Raw genomic sequence first — 23,864 nt, 5'->3', positions numbered from 1 at the left:
CAGCATCTGGCAATGCTGTCTTCCTGGTTTCAGCCATTCTAATGGGTGTGCCTGGTGTGTAGCCGTCGTTTTAATTATCCCTTTCTTTGTTAAGTGTGTGTTTAAGGTGTTTGCCTGTTTTTAAATTGGGTTGATTGCTTTCTTATTTCTAAATTGTAGGAGTTATTTATATATTATGAGTACAAATCCTATGTTATATGTATTCTGAATTTTCTCATAAACTGGCTTACCTATTCATTTTTTTATTGGTGACTCTAGTGAGCAGAAGTATTTAATGCTGATGGTGTCCAGTTTATCTCTTTTTTCTTTATAATTAGTTCTTTCTGTGTCCTAAGAAGTCTTTGCCTACCCCAGGGTCACAAAGATAGTCTCCTGTTTTTTTTCTAGAAGTTTTGTAGTTTTAGTTTTTGCATTTGTGGTCGTTTCAAATTACTTTCTACGTACAGTGTGAAGTAGGGATCAGCACTCATATTTTGCCCATAAAGGATAGCCAGTTTCAGCACTGTTTACGGAAGAGATTTCTCTTTCTCCATTACAGTGTTTGGATATTTGTGAAAATTTAAGTGATCGTACAAGGGTGGGACTATTACTCAATTTTCTGTTCTGGACCATCCATCTATTTATCTTTGTGCCAATATGTCTTGATTACTTTGACTACTGCAGGTCTGAGATCAGGCAGTGTGGCTCTTCCACCTTTGTTCTTTTTCAGCATGTGTTTCCCCCTAGACCCCTACCTCTGTTCCCCGTGCAGCCGTCCAGGCAGAAGGTCACGCTCTCTTTTCTTGTGTAACATTTAACATTGTGTTTAAAAACACTTTAAATATTTGTCCAGCAGTTTAGTCATTTTCATTTAAGAGAGTAGTTCAGGTAATCCAATATATCCTGCGGCCATTTAACAGAAGTTGCTTATAGGTCATTTTCATTTTCTCAATATTTTTTATATCTTTAAATTTTACTGCAGTCACATGCTGTAATTATATGATCCAAAAGATGAAGCGCTGGTAATTTAAAAATGAGCAGTTGCTATGTTGCATTGAGCCCTGCAGACCACCGGCAGCCTCGGCCGACCCGGGCCTGCCTGAGACCGCAGCCTAGGGCTGGTCTGCCCTCCGCATGACCCTGCACCCAAGAGGATGTGGGACGCGGCCCCAGAGTGCCCTCGCGAGCCTTCCCACTAAGTGGACGCCTCCAGACACGAGCACTCGGCCAGGTGGTGTAACTGGTGGTCTGGTTCCTTGCAGGAATGGTCTGCCGAAAGCCTGCCGACCCCGTGGACTGGCCTCCACTTGTCCTGGGCCTGCTCACCCTGCTGAAGCAGTTCCACTCCCGGTACACGGAGCAGTTCCTGGCGCTGATCGGCCAGTTCATCCGCTCCACAGTGGAGCAGTGTACCAGGTACGTGGGGCAGGGTGCAGGGGGCCGTCGGCCTGGCAGCCCACATCTCTCAGTGTCTCGCTGGCAGGGATGGGCATGGGCTGCTGCCTTGCACTATAAAGCAAGTCTGGGCACATCTCCTTGTTCGGAGGAATTCATCGTGGGCTCCCTTAAGTCTCCCTGCCCGGGGCACCTCCAGGTACACTCACAGGGAGGTTGCATGAATGAGTCACTACCGTGATTAGTGTGGGGACGAAAGTGCAGACCTGTTCCTCTGCCAGCAGGAACAGACCTCAGGGAGCCTGCATGCCCTGCTGGGCCACAGCCAGGGACAGCTCTACACCCCTCAGACCCTGGACACAGCCCGAGCTCCTGGTGTGTAATGAGACAGAAATCACACCCCAGTTCCTATTGAATACAAAGCTTGTAAACCTTTAATTCATCATCTTTAAGTGTTCCAAGCCCTCTACTCATCGGTGGTAATTTCAGAGCCATTTTACTTACCTCCCGCCAAGGGCATTAGTCAGTTCTCAGGTGTCCCAGGCAAGCAGCCATCCCACCTCTGCTGGGATACTCCCTTCAGTGAGGCAACACAATACACTGGAAGAGTACTTCTCATCATTAGAAAGTTCCGGATTACGATAAATGGAAAGTGTCATCCCATCTCTCTCTGAAAATATCATTCATTGGGCCTTCTGCCCTTTGAGATTAGACAGACTAAATGCAGTCTCCTTCCTTTGCATCATCTCCTCAAATGGCTAATGTCACCTGCTGCCTTAGGTCCTCTCTTCTTTGGTTAAGCCCCTCCACCTATTCCTGGCATGCCAGTGACCACCTCTGGGGGCTCTAGTTTGTTACTGGCCATCTTAAAATGTTTTCCCAAATGTGCACCCAGATTTTGAATACAGCCTCCCCTTAGGGTGGAGGGGCTATTGCACTCCTTCATCCTGGTCCCCTGTTGACACAGTGCACCTAGAATCGCAGTCCTAGATCCTTGACACCCGTTGTATATCAGTGGCTCATAGTGATTTTATATTTGTTTTAAATCCTGGCATCTTTTTCATGAGCCTCAATCAGGCCAGTCTTCACCCATCTTAGTTAATGATTAGAACAACAAAAACTGGATGTTTTTCTAGGACGTATGGTCAGCCTTGCTTCAAAGAGGAGATTTTTTAACAATTGAAAAACAGAAGAGCACTTGGAAGGATGAGGCAGCCTCAGTTACAGTCACCAAACAAGGTCGGTTGCAAAGGAAAACAGTAGGTTCCAAATCTGACGCATCTCACCCAGGACCATGGGGAGAGGAGGCCACGGGACTCAGTTCAGGTGGCAAAAGCATGGTTGTTTCCAGTCACCGCCACCCCCGGCCACCCCAGCTGTAGCGCGCCATCTGTCACGAGTTGGCGGGTCCGTCCTCTGTTTCTTCGTCACTAATGACTGCAAAGGAGTAAGTGTGGCTCGAGCCCAACGTGTTCCTGGCAACCTTGAGAGAGTTTATCAGGATACCGGGGTCGAGCTGCAGCTCAGGGTTTCTGATTCGGCTAGGTGAAGTGACGTAGGAACTCGAGATGTATGGAGATGCCTTCGTACCCTGGTTTCTTTTCTTTTTTTTAAGTTTTTTTTTTTTTTTTTTTTTTAAATATATCTTTATTGATTTCAGAGAGAGGAAAGGAGGGGGAGAGAGAGAGATAGAAACATCAATGATGAGAGAGTCATTGATCAGCTGCCTAGCCCGCAATCCGGGCATGTGCCCTGACCGGGAATCGAACCCCGATTGCCTGGATCCTAGGTCGATGCTCAACCGCTGAGCCATGCCCGGCCGGGCGTTGTACCCTGGTTTCAAGCAGAGCAAATACAGATATAGCCCTGGTCACACACTAAAAGATTGAGAGCAGTGGGAACCTTTCCAGGCACAGCCACCTTAAATGTTCTTTTCAAAAACAAAACAAAAAATCATCAGAGAAATACATCAGTAATCTGCTACCATAAAATTCTTTATTTAGAAAATGCTAATCTGTACAGAAATACTTAAAAACTCATTTTGATAAAAACAGGGATGTAAGCTGCCCAAGAAGGCTGTCATGCACTTCGCTGCATTCTCAGCTCGAGAGAGGCTGGCAGTGTCGCCGTATGAATGAATACACGGGTGGGACTCGTACGGAGAGTATTAGATGCCTTAGTTATCTGACACCCCCGATACACAGTAATGGTCCAGGCACAGCCCCAGGTCCTGGGGCAGAATGATGAGGGCATGACCCCGGCCCTCAAGGAAGCCAGCACACAGGCAACTGAAACGTTGAGGCTTGGCGAAAGATGCCAGGTGCACTGAGAGCGTAAGGAAAGAGCCGTCGGCCCGCAGGAGCCAGGCAGGACTTCGAGGGCGAGGTCGTACCCAGGCTGGGACTGGAAGGTACCTCGAAGCCTCCTTTCAGGTCAGCATGCAGAGTGACTAGCTGCAGGCTGGAGGGCATGGGAAGGAGGGCCTGTTCCGGGACCTGCCGCTCTGTAACCGTGACGTGCTGAGGTACAGGGGAGTCTAGACCGACGGCCGGGGCCATACGCGAAGGTCCCTGTGAGCCAGAGTTGAGATTTTGTCTCCCGCGCTAGGCGCTAAAGGCAGGCGAGCAGGATACTGACCTGATAGGAAGCAAGATGGTCTGTGGATGTTTCTTCTTTAACTGCATTTGCAGATCTGTCGTTGGCTTACTGTCTCAGTATCTTGACTGAGGGTCTCCTATGTGCAAAACAGTTAATGGATCCAGACTGTTCTGTTACAGCCAGAAGGTACCAGAAATGCCTGCAGATGTCGTGGGTGCCCTTCTGTTCCTGGAGGATTATGTTCGGTACACAAAGCTACCCAGGAGGGTAAGTGATAAAGAACAGTGTCGATGCCCTTTGTGTAAAAAGATGGTATTGCGTGGCCCCAGGCTCATTAGGAGTGAGGTCCAGTAGCTCATTCACAGGGGTGCCTGTGCCCTCGGCTCTGCTCTGCCTACAGCTCTGAAGCGTTCCTACCTTCTCCACCATGTTAAGTGCTTTGCAAGAAGACAGTTTAATACAACTTCCCTCCCCTGTCACTGTCTATCACGCCCCCCTGTCAGCAGCTCACCAGTGCAGGAGGTAAGATGTGCAGCCCCTTCAGTGGCCAGGGTAGAGAAGTGACCGGGGGGTGTGCTTCCCTCGCCACGTAACCTGGTTAAGTTCACGCCACGGCTAAAATTACGTGTGACCACTGATTCCAAAAATGACAGCCTGCTTTTACCTTCTAAGAAACTTTTCCTCTTCCTTCTTACTGGTAATTCTACTTTGATGTATTTTAGCTCAAAGCGGGGAGCTTGATATTAAAATATAAAAGACTTTCAGATGCTGAAAAGCCATTCTGATTTTTAAAAATTAGTAGGTTTGGAATCAAAGATCCTTTTTTATAACAAAAGCCAAAGATGTTTTAAAAACTAACTGGCTACGCCATACTGAGTCGTGAGACACCAGTGACATTCTTATTGAAGGTGGAACTGTAACTGCAGTACAAGTGTGAGGTGGTGAAATAAATGCAACAAAATATGCACCATGGAAAGACAACAAGTTTGCACTTACTGAGGATGTAATTGTCTTCCTTAAATACCAAGTAGAATCATGTGAAAAGTGATTAAGAGTTCAGAAAAGCTGGTTATAGGATAATGTATAAAATAAATGTTCTAATAATTCAAAAATATGAAGAAATGCTTGTATTCACAGAATTAACAAGGAAATAATATAGCCAAGAGTAACCTCTTGAAGAAATATAAAAACAATTTAGAAAAAACTATAAAATTTTAAAATACAAAATTTGGAAGTCCATGTCACATTCTGAATGAGGAGACTCAAATATTGTAGGAGTATCAGCTCTTTATAGATTGATTTATTTGCAGTTATGATTAAAATTCCAGATACTGTTTTTAACTTTGGGAAAAAGTTTTTTACAAATTTCATAGGACTTGGGCTAAAATAGGATTTAGAAAAAGATTGAAACATATTATACCAAATATGAAAATATATTGCAAGACTACAAAAATCAAAATAGTATGTACTGGTGTGACTCAAGAGATGGATCAATAGACTAGAACGTGTTGCCTAGAAACAAATCCTAGCACATACAATTGTATAGAAGGAAAAGTAGCATCTCAGATTAGGAGAGGAAGGGACAGTTAGTTCATTATTTGGTTAAAAAATAGCAAATTTATCTCTTCACATATCCCACGTATCAAAATTACAGATAGGTTAATTTGAAAAATGAAACAAATAAATTAGCAGATATTTGACTAAAATTAATGTATCGGCTCTCTCTGAACTTCCTATGTCAAATACCAAGGGAGGAAACTATAAAGAAAAAGATTTAGAGAACTGATCTCTTATAAATGCTAAATATAATTCAACAATTCTGTTGAATGTCTCTTAATTTAAAAAGTTAATTATTAATAAAGGACCAGTTTCCTTGACTTGTATTCTGTATTCGTTACACCAATAAGAAAATGATAACCAACCCAATCCCAATAGAAAAAAAAAATGGGCAAAGAATATTAACAGGCAGTTTTTAGGAGAAATATAAATGGCCAGTAGACCTTTGTAAAGATGCTCAACCGGACTTCTATTCAAGGGACACAAATCAAAATAACAGTAAAATTACTGTTTCCGCCCATCAGATTGGTCAAGTCAGATGTTGGGTCCCTAGTGCTTGTAAGGTTTAGAGAAATAGTACTTCTCAACCCTGTCAATGGGAGTGCAAATTGGCTTATCCTTTGGGGAGAGAAATTTGTCTTTATCTGCCTGAAAAATGGTTTTGTAACTTACTTACCTGACCCCAGCAATACCGCTGCTAGGAATAAGTTCACCAAGATATGTGTGCAAGGATGTTCATGATATAAGATTTAGCAGAGGTAAAAAACACAAGATTATGTATTCCTAATTTGTGTGTGTGTGTGTGTGTGTGTGTGTGTAACCTGGAAGACTTCAGTACAACATAATTATCAGTTTTAGTTTTCTCTAAGGGATTAAGATCAGATTTTTCTCTTATACTCCTGCATTTGTAAAATTTCCTCTAATTAGCAGGTATTTTTATAATTAGAAAAAAAATTAAACACTGCTTTTTAAAAATTCCCATTTCCAGCACTTGGAGAGTAAGTAGCTCTACCTTCCACCCCATTCCACCCCTCAGGGCTTCAGCTGAGGGGCGGGTGCCTCCAGGCCTTCCTCTTCCCTCTCTGGCTTGGTTACTCGCCAGACTCCTGTTCTTCCTAGAGATACTGCTCTCAGGGCTTCCTAGCAGATCAGAGTGCCTTTAAGCGCTCGGGGAGCAGGCAGGGGGTGCTGGGCAGCATCCCCTGGGATATTGGCAGTTCCAAGAAATTAGACCAGGACCAAGGACACCAGGAACAGCGGGGGCGGTCTCAAGGAGTAGCCCACCCCCATGAGGCCAGTGCTCCGCGTGACTCGCCCCGCTCTGAAGGATGTCTTCATTTCTTTAGTTTGCATATGGAAAATTTTGCATGTGTTCTGAATAACACTATGAATAATGGAACTCCCTTGTTTTCTTCCTTTAGGTTGCTGAAGCACACGTGCCTAATTTCATTTTTGATGAGTTCAGAACAGTCCTGTAACTTTTCCTTCTACTTTGCTGAAAGGATTGTCCCTAAATCTTCCCACCATCACTAACATGAATTAAGATGAAACTCAACTCATGTAACTGCATGTTTTCCCTTTATTGTGGGAAACATCAGACATTCTGAGTAAGGTATATCTCATGGAACTAGGTAATATTGTTTAAATCATGGTATTATATGCAATTTATATCATGTAGAGGCAGAACACATTTTTGTACTGCCTCTTACAAATGCTGAATGTAATTTAGTTTTATGTTCTAAAGAACTATTTGTGCAACTCCAAATTTTCAGTAAAATAGTATTGCCAGTACCCCGTGGTCCTGCTTATTCGAAAATTATATATTCACTGTGCAAAAAACCTTGTCTGGAAGGTAAGAGATGAATCTGGTAGGCCCCATGGATACACCGTGACAGGCTGGCAGGCACATGGTGATAGTCAGACTAGTAGCAAATACAGTGACCACAGTTTGTGGACCACAAACCACAGAAGTTTCTTGGTGTCTGAGACCTAGAGACCCTCGGGGGTTCCCAGCAGCCCTTCTGTGGGACTCCCCAACTTCAGCTGCTCCCTCCACCCTTTCCTCTCCCTCAGCAACCCCTGGGCCTGCCCTCCCCCACAGTCCCTGTGCTGTGCTAGGCATAAGCCCTTGTTTTCTTGGTAACAGCTTAACCACTAGCTTTCACCCCTGCTCTCCAAATCCTAAGCATTTCGGGCACTGCCACCCTATTGTGGCAGCTGGGAAAGAGCGATGATGTTTCAGCCCTGACCCAACCATGTTCCTCTGGTTGAAAAAAGGGGGAAAAAATGGAAATGTGTTTGGTGGTCATTTAGCAAGTTGCAGGGGAATAAGCATTGATTTGTTATGAGGAGGCAAAGTTTGAGTCCTGGTTCTGCCACCAGCTAAACTTTGCCCCAAGCTAGCCTGTTAGCATCATCTGCAAAATCGGGGTTAAGTGATTTCATAGGTTCCTTTCAGTTTTCTGATTTTATGGCAAGTTATTTGCCTCAAATCCTGATGAAAGAAGTGTATTAGAACTTGTAAAGGTTTATTTCACCATCATAGAAAAGGTTTTAAGAGGCATCTAGTCAGAAGGGAGCAGCAGCCCCACAGCTGCCTGGTTGAAGCCCAGGGCAGATTTTTAAGAGCCTGCTGTTGCCTGGCAGTGAGGAGCTTGACGTCTTATCCACCGACAGGCTGCCGCATAGGAAATGGCCAGTAACCCCACAGCCATCCTACCTCATCTCAAAAATATGTTGCTCTTTCCCATTTGTAGTCGAGTAACGGTAACTGTATGAAATGAATTCACTGAGAAAATGGCCCCCCAAAGAAAGTCAGCTGCTAAACAGGTCAGGTCTGAGAAAGTGAGTTTTTAAACAGAAAACAGAACTTTGGGGTAAATAAGAGGGAATCTCATGAACCAAGAGAATGAGTCCAGCAGACACTCTGCTAAATCGAGGCAAAGTGGTGGATGCAACTGATTCCACTAGTGATTTGACCAGAGGAAAATGTTCTCAACCAAAAGAACTTAGAAGTTAAAAACGGGACATTTTTATTATTAAAAGCTTCCAAGTAATTTTAGCCTAATCATTAGAATTTAAAGTCATTACTTAATAGTCCAGATTATATTTTACTGCTCTGATTTCAGGGGGAGTATTTACTTTAGTGATACTGGCATTTTTTTACTGAAGTCTCATGATACCCTCTGAGTGTCTATAATCTTTTAATTAATTAATTAATTTAAATATATCTTTATTGATTTCAGAGGGACGAAAGGAGAGGGAGAGAGAGAATCATCAGTGATGAGAGAGTCATTGATCGAGCCCACAACCTGGGCATGTGCCCTGACTGGGAATCCAACCCGGATTGCCTGGATCCCAGGTCGACGCTCAACTGCTGAGCCACGCCCAGCCGGGCTCTATAATCTTTTTAAATACACTAAACTCAGTAAAATCTAATTGATTTTAAGGCATTGTGCCAGGTATTACAGTGCTTTTTGTTCACTCACTGTTTCTTTAAACAATCCTAGCCTGGCTTAATGCCCTACAGTGGACTTACAACGCCCTTGGTTGCTTTCCTGTACAAATGTGATTATTTTCAAAGAACTCAGGAAAGAACCTTATCAAACTGCCTCCCTGGACAGATGAGGGAAATTAGGTCCAGAGATTTAAGGCAACTTCCCCAGCATTGTCAACAACGTCTGCACAGGTTTCCCTCTGCATTTTACGTCCTCCTGTGGTCGTCTTTTCCATCATCCTGAAGCTACGTAAAGAAGTCCACAGCAAGAAACAAAAAGACCTGAGAGTTCATTCTTCATTTTATTTGTATGTCCCACGATAACTCATACCAGATACTGAATTAAAAGGAAAACTGTTCTCAGTATTAGCACTAATTTATGGTAACATTCTTTTAAACTATCTTATTTGACCATTTTAAACTGCAAATTAAAGTATATATTTACATGTTTATATACAAGTAACTTCAAAAACAAATTAATCCCAATCTTGGCGCAGAAGTGTCCACTTTAGAAGTGTAGAGTGTTATGCTGCGTAAATCCTCTTACGAACATCTCTTAGGACTTGGTGAGCTCACATATCATTCATAAATGGTCCCTCGTTAAGCTTAAAGAACCAAGTACTTCATTTCTGAGTAAATTAGAGGGAACATCACAGAACACGCTCTGTATAGTATAGCACCACTACTGAAAATGGCTCGGGGCTTTGTAATCCAAGGTTCCGATTTAAAGCAAAAATATGTGGCATAGATGGCAACAGCAAAGAAGTGTCCAATTAAACTTAGAGGGTTAGGAGACAGCCTGTAATAGAAAAACACAAAACATCAATATTGGTAAGACCCAGAAATCAAATTTACTATAAAAAAGTTTTAATTATGTGTATTAACATTGTATATTTTAGAGGACTTTATAAACTTGTGTCTGTCTGCCAAGTTTGATGGCAGGGATAAAATTGTAAAAAATATTTTTACAACAAACTACTTGGAAGATACCCGTTGGAGAATTCAGCAACTCCTCTTAGTCTAGTTTACATAAGTCAGAGGTCTTGAGCTGTTTTCTGTCAGTAATATGGAGATCCCAGTGTGAAGTACCTGGATGGCCTGGCCTACCAGAGTCTAGGTTTTCAAAAGATAGCAGTCCTGACACTGAGGTAAGAGATGAATGAGAAAAGACAACATCTGCACTGTCAACATTATTACTAGTTTCCTGAGTCCCTGCACTTCAATGGAATTAATTTTTAAATACAAGTTTCTCAGTCATCCATGGCTCCTATAGATCAGATCACTGATTAATCCACAGGCAAAAAACAAGCTTCTATTTTAATCAAGGGTTTTAGCCTCATCTGCCAACAACTTCTAATTAATGCTATTTCTCAGAAGTAAAACACAGGACTAAACGTTGCCTTTTCTCATTTCTCTGGGCAACCTTCTGATTTGCATACTAATGGATAATAAAATGAGAAAATATATAAGAAAGAAAAATTTACAGTAATTTATAAACTGAATAATCCTAAGAAAATCTGGAATATGTTTCCTTTGTGTCATCAAAACTTACACAGAAAGCAGCCCAACAGGACCAGCAACACATTCTCCACCAAGTTTGAAATATAAAAAACAGGCTCTTCTTAGTTGATGTAGGGAATCTAAAATAAAATTTAAAAATTACTCTCAATCAAATCATTTACACATTTATGTTAGGATGCTAATAATGTGTCAGAAAAAAAATGAAAATGTAACACGTATCAAACCTATAATTATTTTAAAAATCTAGTCCTGGAATTTCAACAACCTGAGATTTCCTTTGCATTCCACAGTCAACATCATGGATAGTGATACCCATATGAATAAGCTTTCCTGTTAATAAATAATGACTGTACCAAAAGTAAGTCCCAGAAGTTAGTTGTTTAAACTATTTCCTTGATTATGTTGTAAATTCATTCAATGATGCAAAATATTTTGTAAACTGTTTTTTGTTATAAAATCACAATTCTGGAAACCAAATATACCTTATCTAAGATGCCCAACCCATACCTTTGAGCAGTAAATTATCAAGTAAAAAAAAAAAAACTGTGAAAAATAAAAAATAATGCCTTCTATCTATAGAGTTTTTAACACTTTTCAAAGTAACTCATTAAATCCTCACAACATAGTATAATCAACCCATAACCCTATTTTGACAGTTTACAATTAATGTTCTTTTCAGGTCTGCCTAGATTTTTCTTCACAAGCCATAAAATGAGATTCAGATGTAAACTTGTACTCCAATAAAGCTCCTTCCTCCTCCAATCTTTCATAATTTTTTATGTTGTTTTATTGACAGATTCAAATTCATAATCTCAGAAACTCAAGAGCTTAGAAAAGCTTTAAAGAACTTAGGAAAACTCAGAACCGAGTTATTTTCCTTTACTTGCCAACCAGCCATTTAACTTCCTTACCAGTTAGCAAGAGAGACTGTTTGGCAAATCGCCATCGATGAGTTGTGTCCCTTTTAGCAAGAATGGTTACGGAGGCTACAGACGCATTGGTATCACCCTTCGTAACCAGGTCACCAAACCCAGACCATGAAGGCCTCGGCCAGGTCATAGAAAGAGTTTTTGTGAATATGTGAAGTAATGGGATCTGAGTTCTATTTATTCTTGAAAACCTAAAGTTCCAGTTTCGTTAACTGATTTGTACACTGCGTGGCTGGGAGGCGGCACTGTTGCCTTTTCCTTCCTTCCTAACACCGCTCCCGCTAAGTCACGTTTTCCTTAATGTATAGACTGACCACCACCTCCCTACAAGGGCTATGGAAACAAAAACAAAAGCGCAGGAAGACTGGAAATGAACAAAAGTTGGATGCTCTCTGCTACTTGTGCATTTAATGACAAAATCTAAACGTTACCTAAAGCTTATGTTCATTTCATAAAATTCTATTTTGAGAAGAAATTGAAATTTTGGGAAGAAAAAGATGAACGACTATATTGCCTTTTCATTCATAGCCACCAAGATCCTCCATCACAATCTTATACATCTGGGGATATGCAGGATCTGGTTTGGACCAAAGGAATTGAAAATAATACATTATTGGTGTATTGCTTTTAAGGTTGTCTAGGCAAAGACAGCAGATACATGCTGCTGCTCAAGGATGGAATTAAAAATGACTACCAACCTGAGAGTCAGCAAACTCAGGAAACATTTCTGTTTCTGGCCTAATCACTAATTTTTTTTATAATTAAGTTCTGTTCCTGTGCTAAAAACCTGCAATTCAATAATATTTATTTTAAAAATATCTGCACTTACCATCTGTTGCAGAAAATAATTGATAAAGTGCCTGAGCAAGGATATTCACAACAAAGGAATGAGACATTTTTCTTGACCAGTAGAATGATTTTTTGGCCTGAAAGAAAAAAAAAGATCACTCACTATATGGTAAGGAGAAAGAAAAAGTACCAGCTGACGTTTATAATCCCCTCAAACTGGTATTTTTCCTGAGGTCCATGTGTAAGTAATTACACCCTGTCAGTTACCAAAAAGTCTTCAGAGCAATAAGTTATGAAGCAATGAGTAACTAAAGCTAAATTTACAATCACTGAGCAAAGTGGTGCATGCAATCAAGTGTTACCTAATATTCAAATACAGAAACAAAGATTCACAGGTTGCAAGTCAGGTTCTTTGAGCCTGCATAGGATTGCCTAAGAACCATTAAGTATCAGGTTCCTAAGTATCCTCCCATCAAGGCCCATTCCTCTCAGGCTCCTCAAAGAAATCTCTTTTGAGACTTTGTCAGGATAATTTAGTATCTTACCTGGAAAATAGCTGCATCATCATAAAGGTCAGGGATACCCTTTAGCAATTTTCTCCACAGCTTTATATCTTTAAAAGCTACACTCATTCCTCCTCCAGTAAGAGGATGCCTTATATTATATGCATCTCCCAAAAGAAGAACACCTACAAAGAGAGAATTTAGATTATGACGTTATCCTGGAGCATCACTTGAGACCAAAAAAAAAAGACTATGTTAACATAAAGATTGGTGTTACTAAATAATGTGAAAAACAAGGGAACAGTCCATTACTAAACGTTGAGGCAAAAATTCAAGAGCTGATTCAATCAATAGCTATTGGGCACCTAGTATGTGCCAGATACTGGGAATACAGTGAGAAAAAGACTAGGGTACCTGCCCTCAGGAAGCCCACGTGCAAATCTAATGTTAAACAACATCAAAACATAAGGCCTCTCATGGGGAAAAAAAAATTAAATCGAAAGAATCTACAGGTGTCCGGGCATAAAAAAGCAAGTCTTCTAACAAGGGGAAACATCAATAGGTGGTTTGACATTGCACAGGAATGTTCGCTGCTAGCACACTGCAGAGAAATGTCTGTACAGTTCTAAGGAAAGAAAGTAGGGCCTAGGAAGAGCACAGCCAGCCACATCGGAGTTCACGCTGAAAGGCACTGGGGTAGACATTCTCAAAACCATCAGAAGTTCATTTGGAAGAATAAACCTTGATTGCCCCTTACCTGAAAATTAGGAAGCTCCACAATTTGACTCTAGGTGCACCTCCTGACTGCTGCCTGACTCAGATTCCCAGTCCATTGTCAGAATTATGGATAACTGTTTTAGTTATTAAATAACTAAAGATCATAAGACTAACTTTGGCATTAGTAATGTGGTAACTCATAGTAACCAATTCTCTATCCCACGTTAATCCCAGCAGCATAAATTTAATCGTGTATATGTCACTTGGAATACTGATTTTGAATATTTGGAATACCCTTTATAAAATAAGTCCAATAAAATAATACCTCGTTTGTTTACTGGTGAAGGAGGAAGGAAGCTTGCTGGCATAGACCTCAAACGAGAATTCTGAGTGGCTTCTAGGAATGGTTCTTTCATGTGATCTGCAATAAAAATTCCGCCCACCAAATAAACGCTTTATAACATTTCAATTTCCAGCTATCACATTTTCGTATCAAGTATAAAGAAATACTTACTGTACATGTTATGGTTGTCACATATTTCCCTTGTGATAAATCAAGAGCTAATTATTTTATTAATAAAATTGTTTATTAAGCACCTATTCATGCTAAGGAATGACTAAGGAATCTAAGAGAAAATTAAAGACATACAGCTGAATAAATAAAGAACCAGATGAGTAAAGCAACTTCGGATGATATGAGGCTGGGAGAAAATCGCCCCCCCCCTCCTCCAAATGTTAACTGACAGCTGCCATGTCTAATAGTTTACTGTCACCACCACATTCTGGTGTTAACAGATGAAGACACTACCATTTCACAAGCGGCAGAAGGGTGCGCAACCAGAAAAAGGGTAAGAGGTAGAGAGCTCTAGCTTTCCAAGCTTTAGTTTCATCATCTGGAAAATGAAACAGATTAGTTTACCTCCAAGGTAGTTTGTGCTTCTACTCACAGAAAATGAACTTTCTTTTCATACAGACCCTAGTGTACTCTGTGATCACAGGAGCAGAATGCCTACGCTGAAACCCTTCTGTGCCTACAAGGAGAATTTCAGTAACCTATTACTAATATAAACCCACAAACTGTTTCCCTCCATGATCTCAGGGTAGAATGCTCAAATTAACCTCTGGACTGGAAAAAACAATCTACAGGAAAAACATAAAAATTCTAAAAATATCAGGTGATCAATGTTCCTTTTCCTAAATATGCATAACTGATTTTTACATTAGAAGGCTTTAAAAATGGCTTAACTGAATGAAAATATAGTAAAATGTTGAAAATGTCATTATTAAAAATCTAAGTTGATCCACGTTTACCTTCATTTCACTTCATTTCTGTTAATATTCTGTTATTAAACACAGTGCTTTCACTTAATTTAAAAAATAACTTGAAAAAAAAATATTTAAATAAGATATACTCATATAACAAAGATAGTTTCCTATTACTATAATCATAATTGGCAAACACATTTACCTTCCATCTTACCTACATTCGTAATAGTTTTTTTATACTTCTTAGTTATACCTTCCCATTTAAAAAATTAAACAACCCAGAAGCCTTTCTGTATTCAACACAAAACAAAAATGATCTCTCAGATTCCTTACAGCTCTCATGTTCTAAGGGCAGGAACGTATGAGCCGCACAGGCCTGGTTACAGCCCTTGCTGTGCCACTTACTAATAGTTCATGCTTGGAAAAGCTAAGTAACTTCTCTGAATTGTGGCTGCCTCATCTATAAAATGGGAATGATAATGATAATGCCTATATCACAGGACAGTTGTATAGATTAAAGAAAATTTTGTTTGTAAAACACTTCTTACATAGTACGCATTCAATAAATGGTAGCTATCATTACCACAAACCCAAGCTTAAAGTAATTAAGTATAGAGATAGTTCAAGAATTCACAGACCTTAGATTGCTAGCCAGACTACTTTAAAAAATATTAAAATTTTATCAATATTGGTAATTCTGAAAACTATGCTTTAATTATTGATAAGAAAAATATATTGAAACCATTTTTTTTTTTAACTTGGAGATTTTCTTATGTGCTAGCTTAAACAAATAGTTCAGCTCCAGTGTATCTGATTGGCTGGATGCATTTTTCACCTGCCCATCTTATCTCCGGTCTATTTTAGACAGCGTTAGTGAGAAGTGGAGATGAAGAGCCTTTTGTGAGATGTGCTTTCAAACTTAATTACAATGGAAGTGAAATCCTATTTCTTACCAGGTAATTGTGGGTAAATTTTTTCAACCATGTATTCTCTTAAATTCCTTGGCAGTTCTCCTCGAATGTCAACAAGTACTCGAGTTTCATTAGATGAAATCTGGTAGATGAGAACTGGACTTGGATTAACTAAAAGAAGTTCAGCATGATTTGCTTTAAATTGTGGTGCATTCTAAAAAAAAGAAAATATGTTAATAATTTTGAAATTTCAAGTTGCTTTTATTTTTTTTACAATTTCACGCCTACAGTAAGTACCTCCATAAGAAAGCCAACAAAATGAGATGAAACAGAAACTTTATTGGAGATCAGGTTTTTCCTGAACTTGGAAAATAGTCCATCTGCAACAACAGTCAGTGGAGCATGGAGTTCCTACAACAAAGATAAAGAATACTCAGCTAAACAGTTAGAAATATACGGTAAAAGGATCATTCTTTTAAATGTGCATGAATGGATGTAAATATACTATCCTATAACATTATAGAGGGCATCTGAAGAGAATGCTATTGAGGAAACTGTTATGCAGACTTGAGTTAATGAGTGCCCATCTGTGGGGACGCCTCCTCTGAGTCCCTGAGGGTCACCTTCCTACTAAACTGTCATCCAAACCAGCTGGGACTAAGCTGCACTTTGATAAACAATGGAGAAAACCAGAAAGCAAGCACAGCCATAGCAGACTGAATCTCGTTCATTACAAATTCTAAAGACTAGCTGAATTCTTTTATTTCCTAACTTCATCAAGTATTTCAGGCAGTGGCTAGGATTTCGAAGAAGTTTTGCACACATGGATATATGTGCAAGTTTATCTTACCTGAAAATCACCCTCATCAGAGTTCCATTTCTAGGAAGGGGTGAGCCCAGAACCCACAGAGTTCTGGGCCAATGGGAATAAGATACTGGAAACTATTTTCTTCTGCCATTTCCTGAGATTCCCTTACTCTTGCCTTTCTTATTTAAACAACTGTTTCTTTTATCTTAATCATTTCTTTTATGTTGAATCCTCCGTTCTTCATCTTCCAGTCCCCCTCTCCTTCTCCGCTGGAGTATCTCTCACTCGTTTTTGAATACTGTTAATACAGTGGTGTTCGTTTACAAAGTTATTTGTACAGCATTCTGAGGTGCACTAAAGGCAATGAGTTACCATCTGAAACCCGCCCTGTGGCACAAGGCTTAGAAAGAACTCGGTCCACTTGTTAGAGAAGCTGGTGAGCCTACTTTTCCAAAGGAGTAAGAGAAAAAGAGAAGAATCTCTTAGGAGAAGCTAATGCTTGATCAGTCTCACCTGGATGTCTCCGGTTTCTTTATCCCTGTACTGAACTCCAACCACAGCATCATCTTCTTCTAATAACTGTAGCACAGAGCCCTCAATAAACCTCGTACTAAAAGATAAACAGAAATAGATCCTATAGTAGCACACTTGAGCAGTTTAAATAAGGAACCATAAATTCCTTATCCCTCATCTCCAATTTACCCACGTAAACTGGACATGCCTGTGGGTGCACACACATGTACAGAGAAAAAGGTCTGGAATGAACAAAAAAGGCAAAAACATCAGTAATGGTTTTTAGGATTATGTGTGGTTTTTAATTTCTAACTTTTAAAAACTGACTCTAAATTACTAATGTAATGATTTAAAAAGTATTTTTAAAAGTAACATTAGATTTTTATCTCAATTCATTAAAAATAAAATACATGCAGAAAAACTTAACATATGATGTGTTAATACCCAACCAATTCATACACAGATGGGGAAACAGAATAGAAGTTTATCCAGCAATTTATTCAGAGTGGTGAATTTTAGTCAGAAGGATCAAGGATAACTTTTTAAATCTTCTTTATATTTGGGGTACTTTTCTATAATAAACATATTCTACTTCCACAGATACCAAATCCTTTCTGTCCCAAGGATAAGTCCACTTATTTCTTTAACTCTTAAGCCTATGCCAATGACATGAGGGTTCTCATATTTAAAAGTTCCTCAACTGTAGTGATTAAAGGCTAGAGGCAAATAAGAGATGAAGCCAGTCCTGTCACACTAGGTCCTTCATAACAACGGAACAAGGAATTTCCCTTGGAGGCCTCTGTCCTGACTTTTAATAGGAAGTATCATAGCCACAAACCCCAACTCCCAAAGGCACACACTGACTTACATCTTAGTTATAACAACTACATCCTCTAAATTCCAGCCACATAAAAATCAGTTTATTTAGTCAAAGGAAAATTCTCAATAGTTCCATGTCCTTCTAAAAAAATTCTTTATATGACATTCTGAATAAAGGCACTGAAAAGATTTAACACTCTGCTAACTTATGGTGTATTTTAGTATAAGAACTATGATCTGGCCCATACCTACACTTATGAAAATTTATAAAATATATTTGTACAAAAGTCAAGCTTAAACGTGTTAATTCTTTAACATTATATATTTGAAGCCATAGTCTTACTTGGGCTCTGCCATGGCTGCTTTCCGGAGGCTCATGATGAACCTTCCGTGATGGAAAGCTCTCCCACTCTGCACTCGATTGTCTTCTAACAGAGGGTAAGGAATGAGAACATCTGATTTGCTTTCCCGATCATGAACTACGTAGCCATGTACAACCTGGGCATCAATACCTTCCACTGTATCTGCAAAACAATTCCGTTTAAGAAAATCAATGTTGTTAATAATGCCCAGAGTTATGTAGGCACGAAGAAGTCTTGGAGGCATGGAAAGAGTCTCTGTCCTCAAAAAGGTGTGATACCATTTGGGGAACTGGACATTAATATAACTATTTCAGAAATTATAATGCTTCTAGGAGATGAAAATCTTAGTATCACAAAAGATTAATATTTATATATAAAACTTACACATTAAAATCCATAGGAAAAACATTAAGATCCCAATAATAATGGGCAGAAAGTATACTGATGATTCACATTAAACAATATAGAAACATTGGACAAATCAGGAAAAATGTTCAAAACTTGATTTAAAAAAAATTAATGAAATTAAAAACAGTAAGACATCAAATCTATCAAAATTGGTGGGTGGATAAAATTGATGAATTTATGTATTATTGGTCATGTGATAAACATTTTAGGAAGTAATTAAAGCAATAATTATCAAAATCACAAAGTTATCATCCATTGACATAATCATCTTAGTCTTGAAAATTCATCTAAGACATTTACCTGGAAGATATAATTTTTAATAATTTTTAAAGTTATAATGAAGAATAGGTTCACTTAGTGTTATCTCTAATTAAGAAAAACTGAAAATAACCTAAGTATTAATGTAAGTTAGAAAAGTAAAGTACATTATGAAGTATCAATTGAGAAAATGCTATGCATAGCCTTACAATTATAATGAGAAAGAATGGTTAACAGTAATAAAAATATGCTTATGTTAAATGAAAAAGGGGACTTTAGCAGGTATATTAATGTTGTCACATACTATATGTTTAAGTACATTAAAATACAATATATTAAGATAAAGTAACTGAAAATAATTTCATTTCTGATGAAAGAAAAACTTTTATCACACATCTATGCCAAGATCAAAATAAATTAGTTTTCTAATGTGCTTTTTAATTACACTTAAAGTGAGTAAAGTATCTTTTTAAAATGAAAATAAAATAGAATACCTTTTTACCAGGGATAGTTGCTTATACTATACAACTCCTAAAAACCAGTATGAACTTACCTTCAAGACCAAGGTCTTTAAGGACATGATAACCACCTGGCTGCAGATATTCTCCAAGTATCCTGTCAGGCTCTTGTAAATCTCTCTCAATCACTGTCACCTTTCTTCCATCTCTGGAGAGCACTGCTGCCAAAGCAGAGCCAAGTACACCAGATCCCACAATGATAACTTCTGGATCATTTTGAGAAGATATTGATGTAGAGGCAGCTGCTCCTATTAAGGTGGTTTCCGAAATATTGGTTCCTTTTTTGCACTGTTTAAAAAAAGAAGTAAATTATGTATCCACATTTGCTATCCTTAAATCATACTGCTACTACATATACACCGGACTTTTGCATCTTGGGCAAAAGCTACACCCTAAACATTACCAAACCAAATGAACCATTATGTTTTTAAATCCTGATCATATACAAAAACCAACAATATGAAAACGCTGGAGAAATAAAAATGTATAATAATATTCCAATAAAATTAAGTGTATATTCCTTTTTCAAATATTATATGTCAAAAATGGTGTGATACAGATATATTCAGAAATTCACACCAAGCCAAATTTCAAAAAAAGGTTTATAAGGGGCTTCAAAGACTTATTATAGAGAAAATTCTATCATTAATTACTCAATGCTTCAAACATATACTGAGCACCTACCAAATGTAAATCACATACAACTTCTAGTTTGACTTCCTGTTGCAAACAATTCAGCACCTTTTACATTATTTCCACTGTTCATCTTTATTTTCTCCTTCTGGACTGTATTCTGAAAAATCGACCTTAATCTAAAATCACTTTTATGCAACAAACTGTGAAATCCGGCCTACTCATCTACTAACTGAGAATAATTTAACTACACAAAATTCCAGAAAGAACAAAATACCTCATTGTCCCTTGGAACTTGACCTGTTCAGTTTTAGTCTTTAACATATAAGAACATGTTTAATTTAGCCCTTCTTTTTTGCCCATCCAATTCTCTAAAAGCCTGATCAATGATGTCAAGCTGGTCCTCCAATTTACCGATAAGGACAAACATTAATTAAACCTATCGCTAATTGGGCCGACAGTAAAAACTTGAGCTTGGAACTCAGGAAGATAAAAGGTCCTGTTTTGAGAGATTTATGCCCACTGAGAATAACAGTGATTGTTTTGGGATTTTTGATGAACAATTCCATGTTGTAATAAGTAATTTTTTAATTCTTTGGTACATGCATTCACAAATATGACTACATTTCGGATACAGGGTTATAAGGAATCATCTTCCTTGAGTTCTCGGACATTAAGAATTACTATACAATGAAATGTCACTTTGAAGTGGTTTTAATAAAAGAGACCTCAGGCAGAAAGGAGATAACCCTTAAAATCCTTTAGAACTTTAATTCTCTGTGATTTTAATATTCACCCAGCCTTCCTATATTTCCATAATGGACTGGGGCCTTGTCCATTCCATTTTTTATCATTATTCTTAGAGAAATTACCTTTCTGTCCTTTACCAAGAGAAGACAATAGTCTACTCTTCCCATCGGTACAGCATTTCTTAATGGCCAGAATAACCGACTGTATTTAAATTACTGTTCTGAGAGCTAGCTAAGCTCCTTTTGTCATATTAGCCAGTTTTCAATTAGTTTTTCTTCTGAGGTTTTCCCTGTTCAACACACACTTACACAATTTTGGAATGGGAACTCTGGAGGAAGCCAGAACCTGGTCAGGAGAGAAGCACTAATGGGAACTTAAGTACTCTGCAAAGCAGAAAGCCCGAGGCATTCACAAAGTGGAACCAGTGTAGACCGCTCCTACCCGAAGATTTGTCCACACAGAAGGTAACTTCATTCCAGCCACCTGGACAAGTGCTCAGTGACCCTGTGGGAGGTTATCTCAGACAATAATACCCAAGATTTCAAGCTGAGAATCTAAGTTTCCCCCTCCTTCCTGTCCCATTTCTCCAGCCCACACCCACCATACCACTGAACTTAGCACTACCCAGTAGGCGCCTAAAAGATGCATCCTACCTTTAGACTAACATTAATAGCTACTATTTACTAGACAGTTATGGACCAGGCATTAAGTCATTTAATTCCCTAACTACCAGTAAGCCTACTGTTGTCCCCATCTAACAGAAGAGACAACATTCTTACAGAAAGAAAGCCATTTGCCAAAGGTCTCATAGCCAGAAGAGGGGGGACAAAACTTCTAAACCAAGTCCCTTTCTTCTGTAAGCCTTGCTAACCTGTACTGTGGATGTAGTAAAATGATGCAGATCCAGGACCCTGACTTTGTAGGTCACTCACTCACCCTAACTCTAAGTCACCATCAACCTTCACTTGGTCCACTGCTCTAGTCTCTTACCTGATACCCTGGCTTCCATTCTTGTCTCCCTACAATCTATTCTTCACACAGTAATTGGAATGTTCTTTTTAAAAAGTAAAAATCAAATATTGTTAAAATCCTCCAGTGCTCTTGGGAAAAAGTCCAAACACTAATGGCCAACAGGCCCTAAATGTTCTGAATTCAAAAACCACCATCTCGCCCAGCAGGGTGTGGCTCAGCGGCTGAGCATCGACCTAGGATCCAAGCGACTGGGGTTCGATTCCAGGTCAGGGCACGTGCCCGGGTTGCGGGCTTGATCCCGAACAGGGGGCCTGCCGGAGGAAGCAGATCAATGACTCTCTCATCATTGATGTTTCTCTCTCTTTCCCTCTCTTTTCCTCTCCGAAATCAATAAAGATATATTAAAAACAAACAAAACAAAAACCCATCATCTCCTACCACTGTCCTCTGCTGCTTTTTCAAGGATCATAACTTTGCATATATTTGAAGCCCAGCCTTTGAACTGGAAGCATGACCGCACTGTGGGCATGAGTTCGCATTCACCTGCTCAGGACATCACTGCGCTGATCTCCTCAAGCCCCACTGAAGAGGAAAGCGGAGAGCATTTGGCCCATGCTACAGAATGCTGAGCATTTTTATTTTTTACTCTGCCACCTTTGCAAGCTGCTCAGTCACTTGCCCCAGCCAGCTGTCGCTTCTGGACAGTGGAGGACTTACCTGCAACAGGTCTCCTTCTTCCCAGGTAAGGAATGCTGTCCTTACCCAAGGATTTAAATAACATTTTTCCATCACAGAAAGTGATTCTTTCCTCCTTCAAAATGAAATCCTAACATTTCACTTCATCTTCCATAATCAAATCAATACTCGTACTCAAACCAACTTCATTTATCCTTGGGCAACCAACGCTAAATGAAACAAGTGTTTTCAAAGCATTGCTAAGAGAGCCAAGGAGCACACAAGAGCTTTCTAAAACAAAACAAAAACACAGCAAACAATTAAATGAGAATTCATACCTGAGTAAGTTGAATTCAACCTACCTTTCTGGACCGGAGCTGCTCTTTATTTTCTGTCCCAGGCCGGGATTTGGTCCAAAAGAAGCCGATGAAAGGCAGGGCGGAGAGGATGTCCGAGAAGCCGGTGAGCTGGGACCCGCTGGGCTGGCGCCCCGGGAGGGCCCCGCTGCGGGCGCGACAGCGGTAGGACAGCACCAGGCCCAGCGACAGGAACACCAGCACGCACAGCAGGAGCTCCTTGTTGGCCAAAGTGATGAAGTCCCCGCATTTCTTATAAAAGTACGTGAAAGTGGCAAGGCCAAGGAAAGTCCACATGGTTCAAAGGCTCCTTGGGTGGCACCGGTCGAAGTTGAGATCCTTTTTTTCCTTGTAGGGTTTTGATGATCAGAGATTCTCCCCAAAATGTGTTCCCAAAAGGAGCACCGGGAACCGGCCCAACTCCAGTAAACACCGTCACGGGATTACAATTCAAAGCGAACTAATTTAGAAAAATCAAAAAGTTGGTATAAAAGTATCTGAAGGGGGGAAGCTGGGACTTAGCAGTATTTCAAAATCGCCTGCTCCAACGGCTCCCGATTTATGCTCTCTCCTCTCTTAGGCAATCCATTTATTTTTCTCTTTTTTTAAGATGGGTTTTCCTGAGGGTTGTTGAGGGTGAAGGTTTTAATTCGGACGTTGGTCCATCGTGCGGTAAAATTGTTCTCTCTCAACAGCAGCAGATGCCCTTTCCGGAAAAGACGGAGGATAAAAATCAAAGAAATATCTTGGCGCCGCGAAAACCGCGGCCTCGCCTCTTCGCCAGCGATGGCGGGGCAAGCGCGGCGTCGGGGTCCTCGCCTCCCGGGGCGGCCGCCCGCGCAGCCCGCGGCCCGGGGGAGCCGCGGGGCGGGGCTGCCTCCTCCCCGCACCGAAGGGCTCTGACTCACGGCTGCGGCTCCGGGGCAGGGAAGCGCGGCCCCTACCTCGAGACTTTCTCCTCGGCAGCGGCTCCCAGTCCACCAGCCTCCTAACCTCCGGCCCGCGACTCCGTCTCCGCGCCAACGCAGCGAGCAGTAACCGCCGAGCCCGCACGCCCCGGCCGCGGGAGAGCTTGACCAACGCGCCGGACCGGTGGGCGGGGCTCCAGAGCGCGAGCCCGCCCCGCCCTGC

General features: G+C 40.2%; 2 protein-coding genes across 4 annotated transcripts in view; one reads left to right on the top strand and one right to left on the bottom strand.

Annotated features, from left to right (window-relative positions):
- WASHC5 (WASH complex subunit 5) overlaps window positions 1–7,320 on the top strand; it is a 46,224-nt gene extending 38,904 nt beyond the window's left edge. The window contains exons 26-28 of one of the 2 annotated variants that reach the window (XM_087825485.1): window positions 1,242–1,395; window positions 4,156–4,239; window positions 6,951–7,320. In XM_087825485.1, the coding sequence (XP_087681611.1) occupies window positions 1,242–1,395; window positions 4,156–4,239; window positions 6,951–7,062 (350 nt within the window). In that variant the 3' untranslated portion in view covers window positions 7,063–7,320. Of the gene's footprint in view, window positions 1–1,241; window positions 1,396–4,151; window positions 4,240–6,950 lie in introns of both variants that reach the window. The other variant, XM_016216064.2, reaches the window with a different exon arrangement.
- Window positions 7,321–9,308: 1,988 nt separating this feature from the next.
- Window positions 9,309–23,570, bottom strand: SQLE (squalene epoxidase). 2 transcript variants are annotated; one of them, XM_016216080.2, is made up of 11 exons: window positions 22,740–23,570; window positions 19,383–19,635; window positions 18,145–18,325; window positions 16,983–17,079; window positions 15,959–16,072; window positions 15,704–15,875; window positions 13,810–13,905; window positions 12,810–12,952; window positions 12,305–12,401; window positions 10,578–10,665; window positions 9,309–9,824 (listed from the first exon to the last, which is right to left on the bottom strand). In XM_016216080.2, the coding sequence occupies exons 1-11, from the start codon at window positions 23,028–23,030 to the stop codon at window positions 9,632–9,634; spliced, it is 1,725 nt and encodes a 574-aa protein (XP_016071566.2). In that variant the 5' UTR covers window positions 23,031–23,570; the 3' UTR covers window positions 9,309–9,631. The 2 variants fall into 2 exon arrangements, with proteins under 2 accessions (XP_016071566.2, XP_016071567.2); XM_016216081.2 differs by lacking the exon at window positions 10,578–10,665 and having other exon boundaries at window positions 9,794–9,824; window positions 22,740–23,569.
- Window positions 23,571–23,864: the final 294 nt, after the last annotated feature.

This window comes from Miniopterus natalensis, chromosome 16, assembly GCF_054644295.1.
Source record: "Miniopterus natalensis isolate mMinNat1 chromosome 16, mMinNat1.hap1, whole genome shotgun sequence".
Taxonomy (NCBI): Eukaryota; Metazoa; Chordata; class Mammalia; order Chiroptera; family Miniopteridae; genus Miniopterus; species Miniopterus natalensis.
This window is presented reverse-complemented; position numbering and strand designations above follow the sequence as displayed.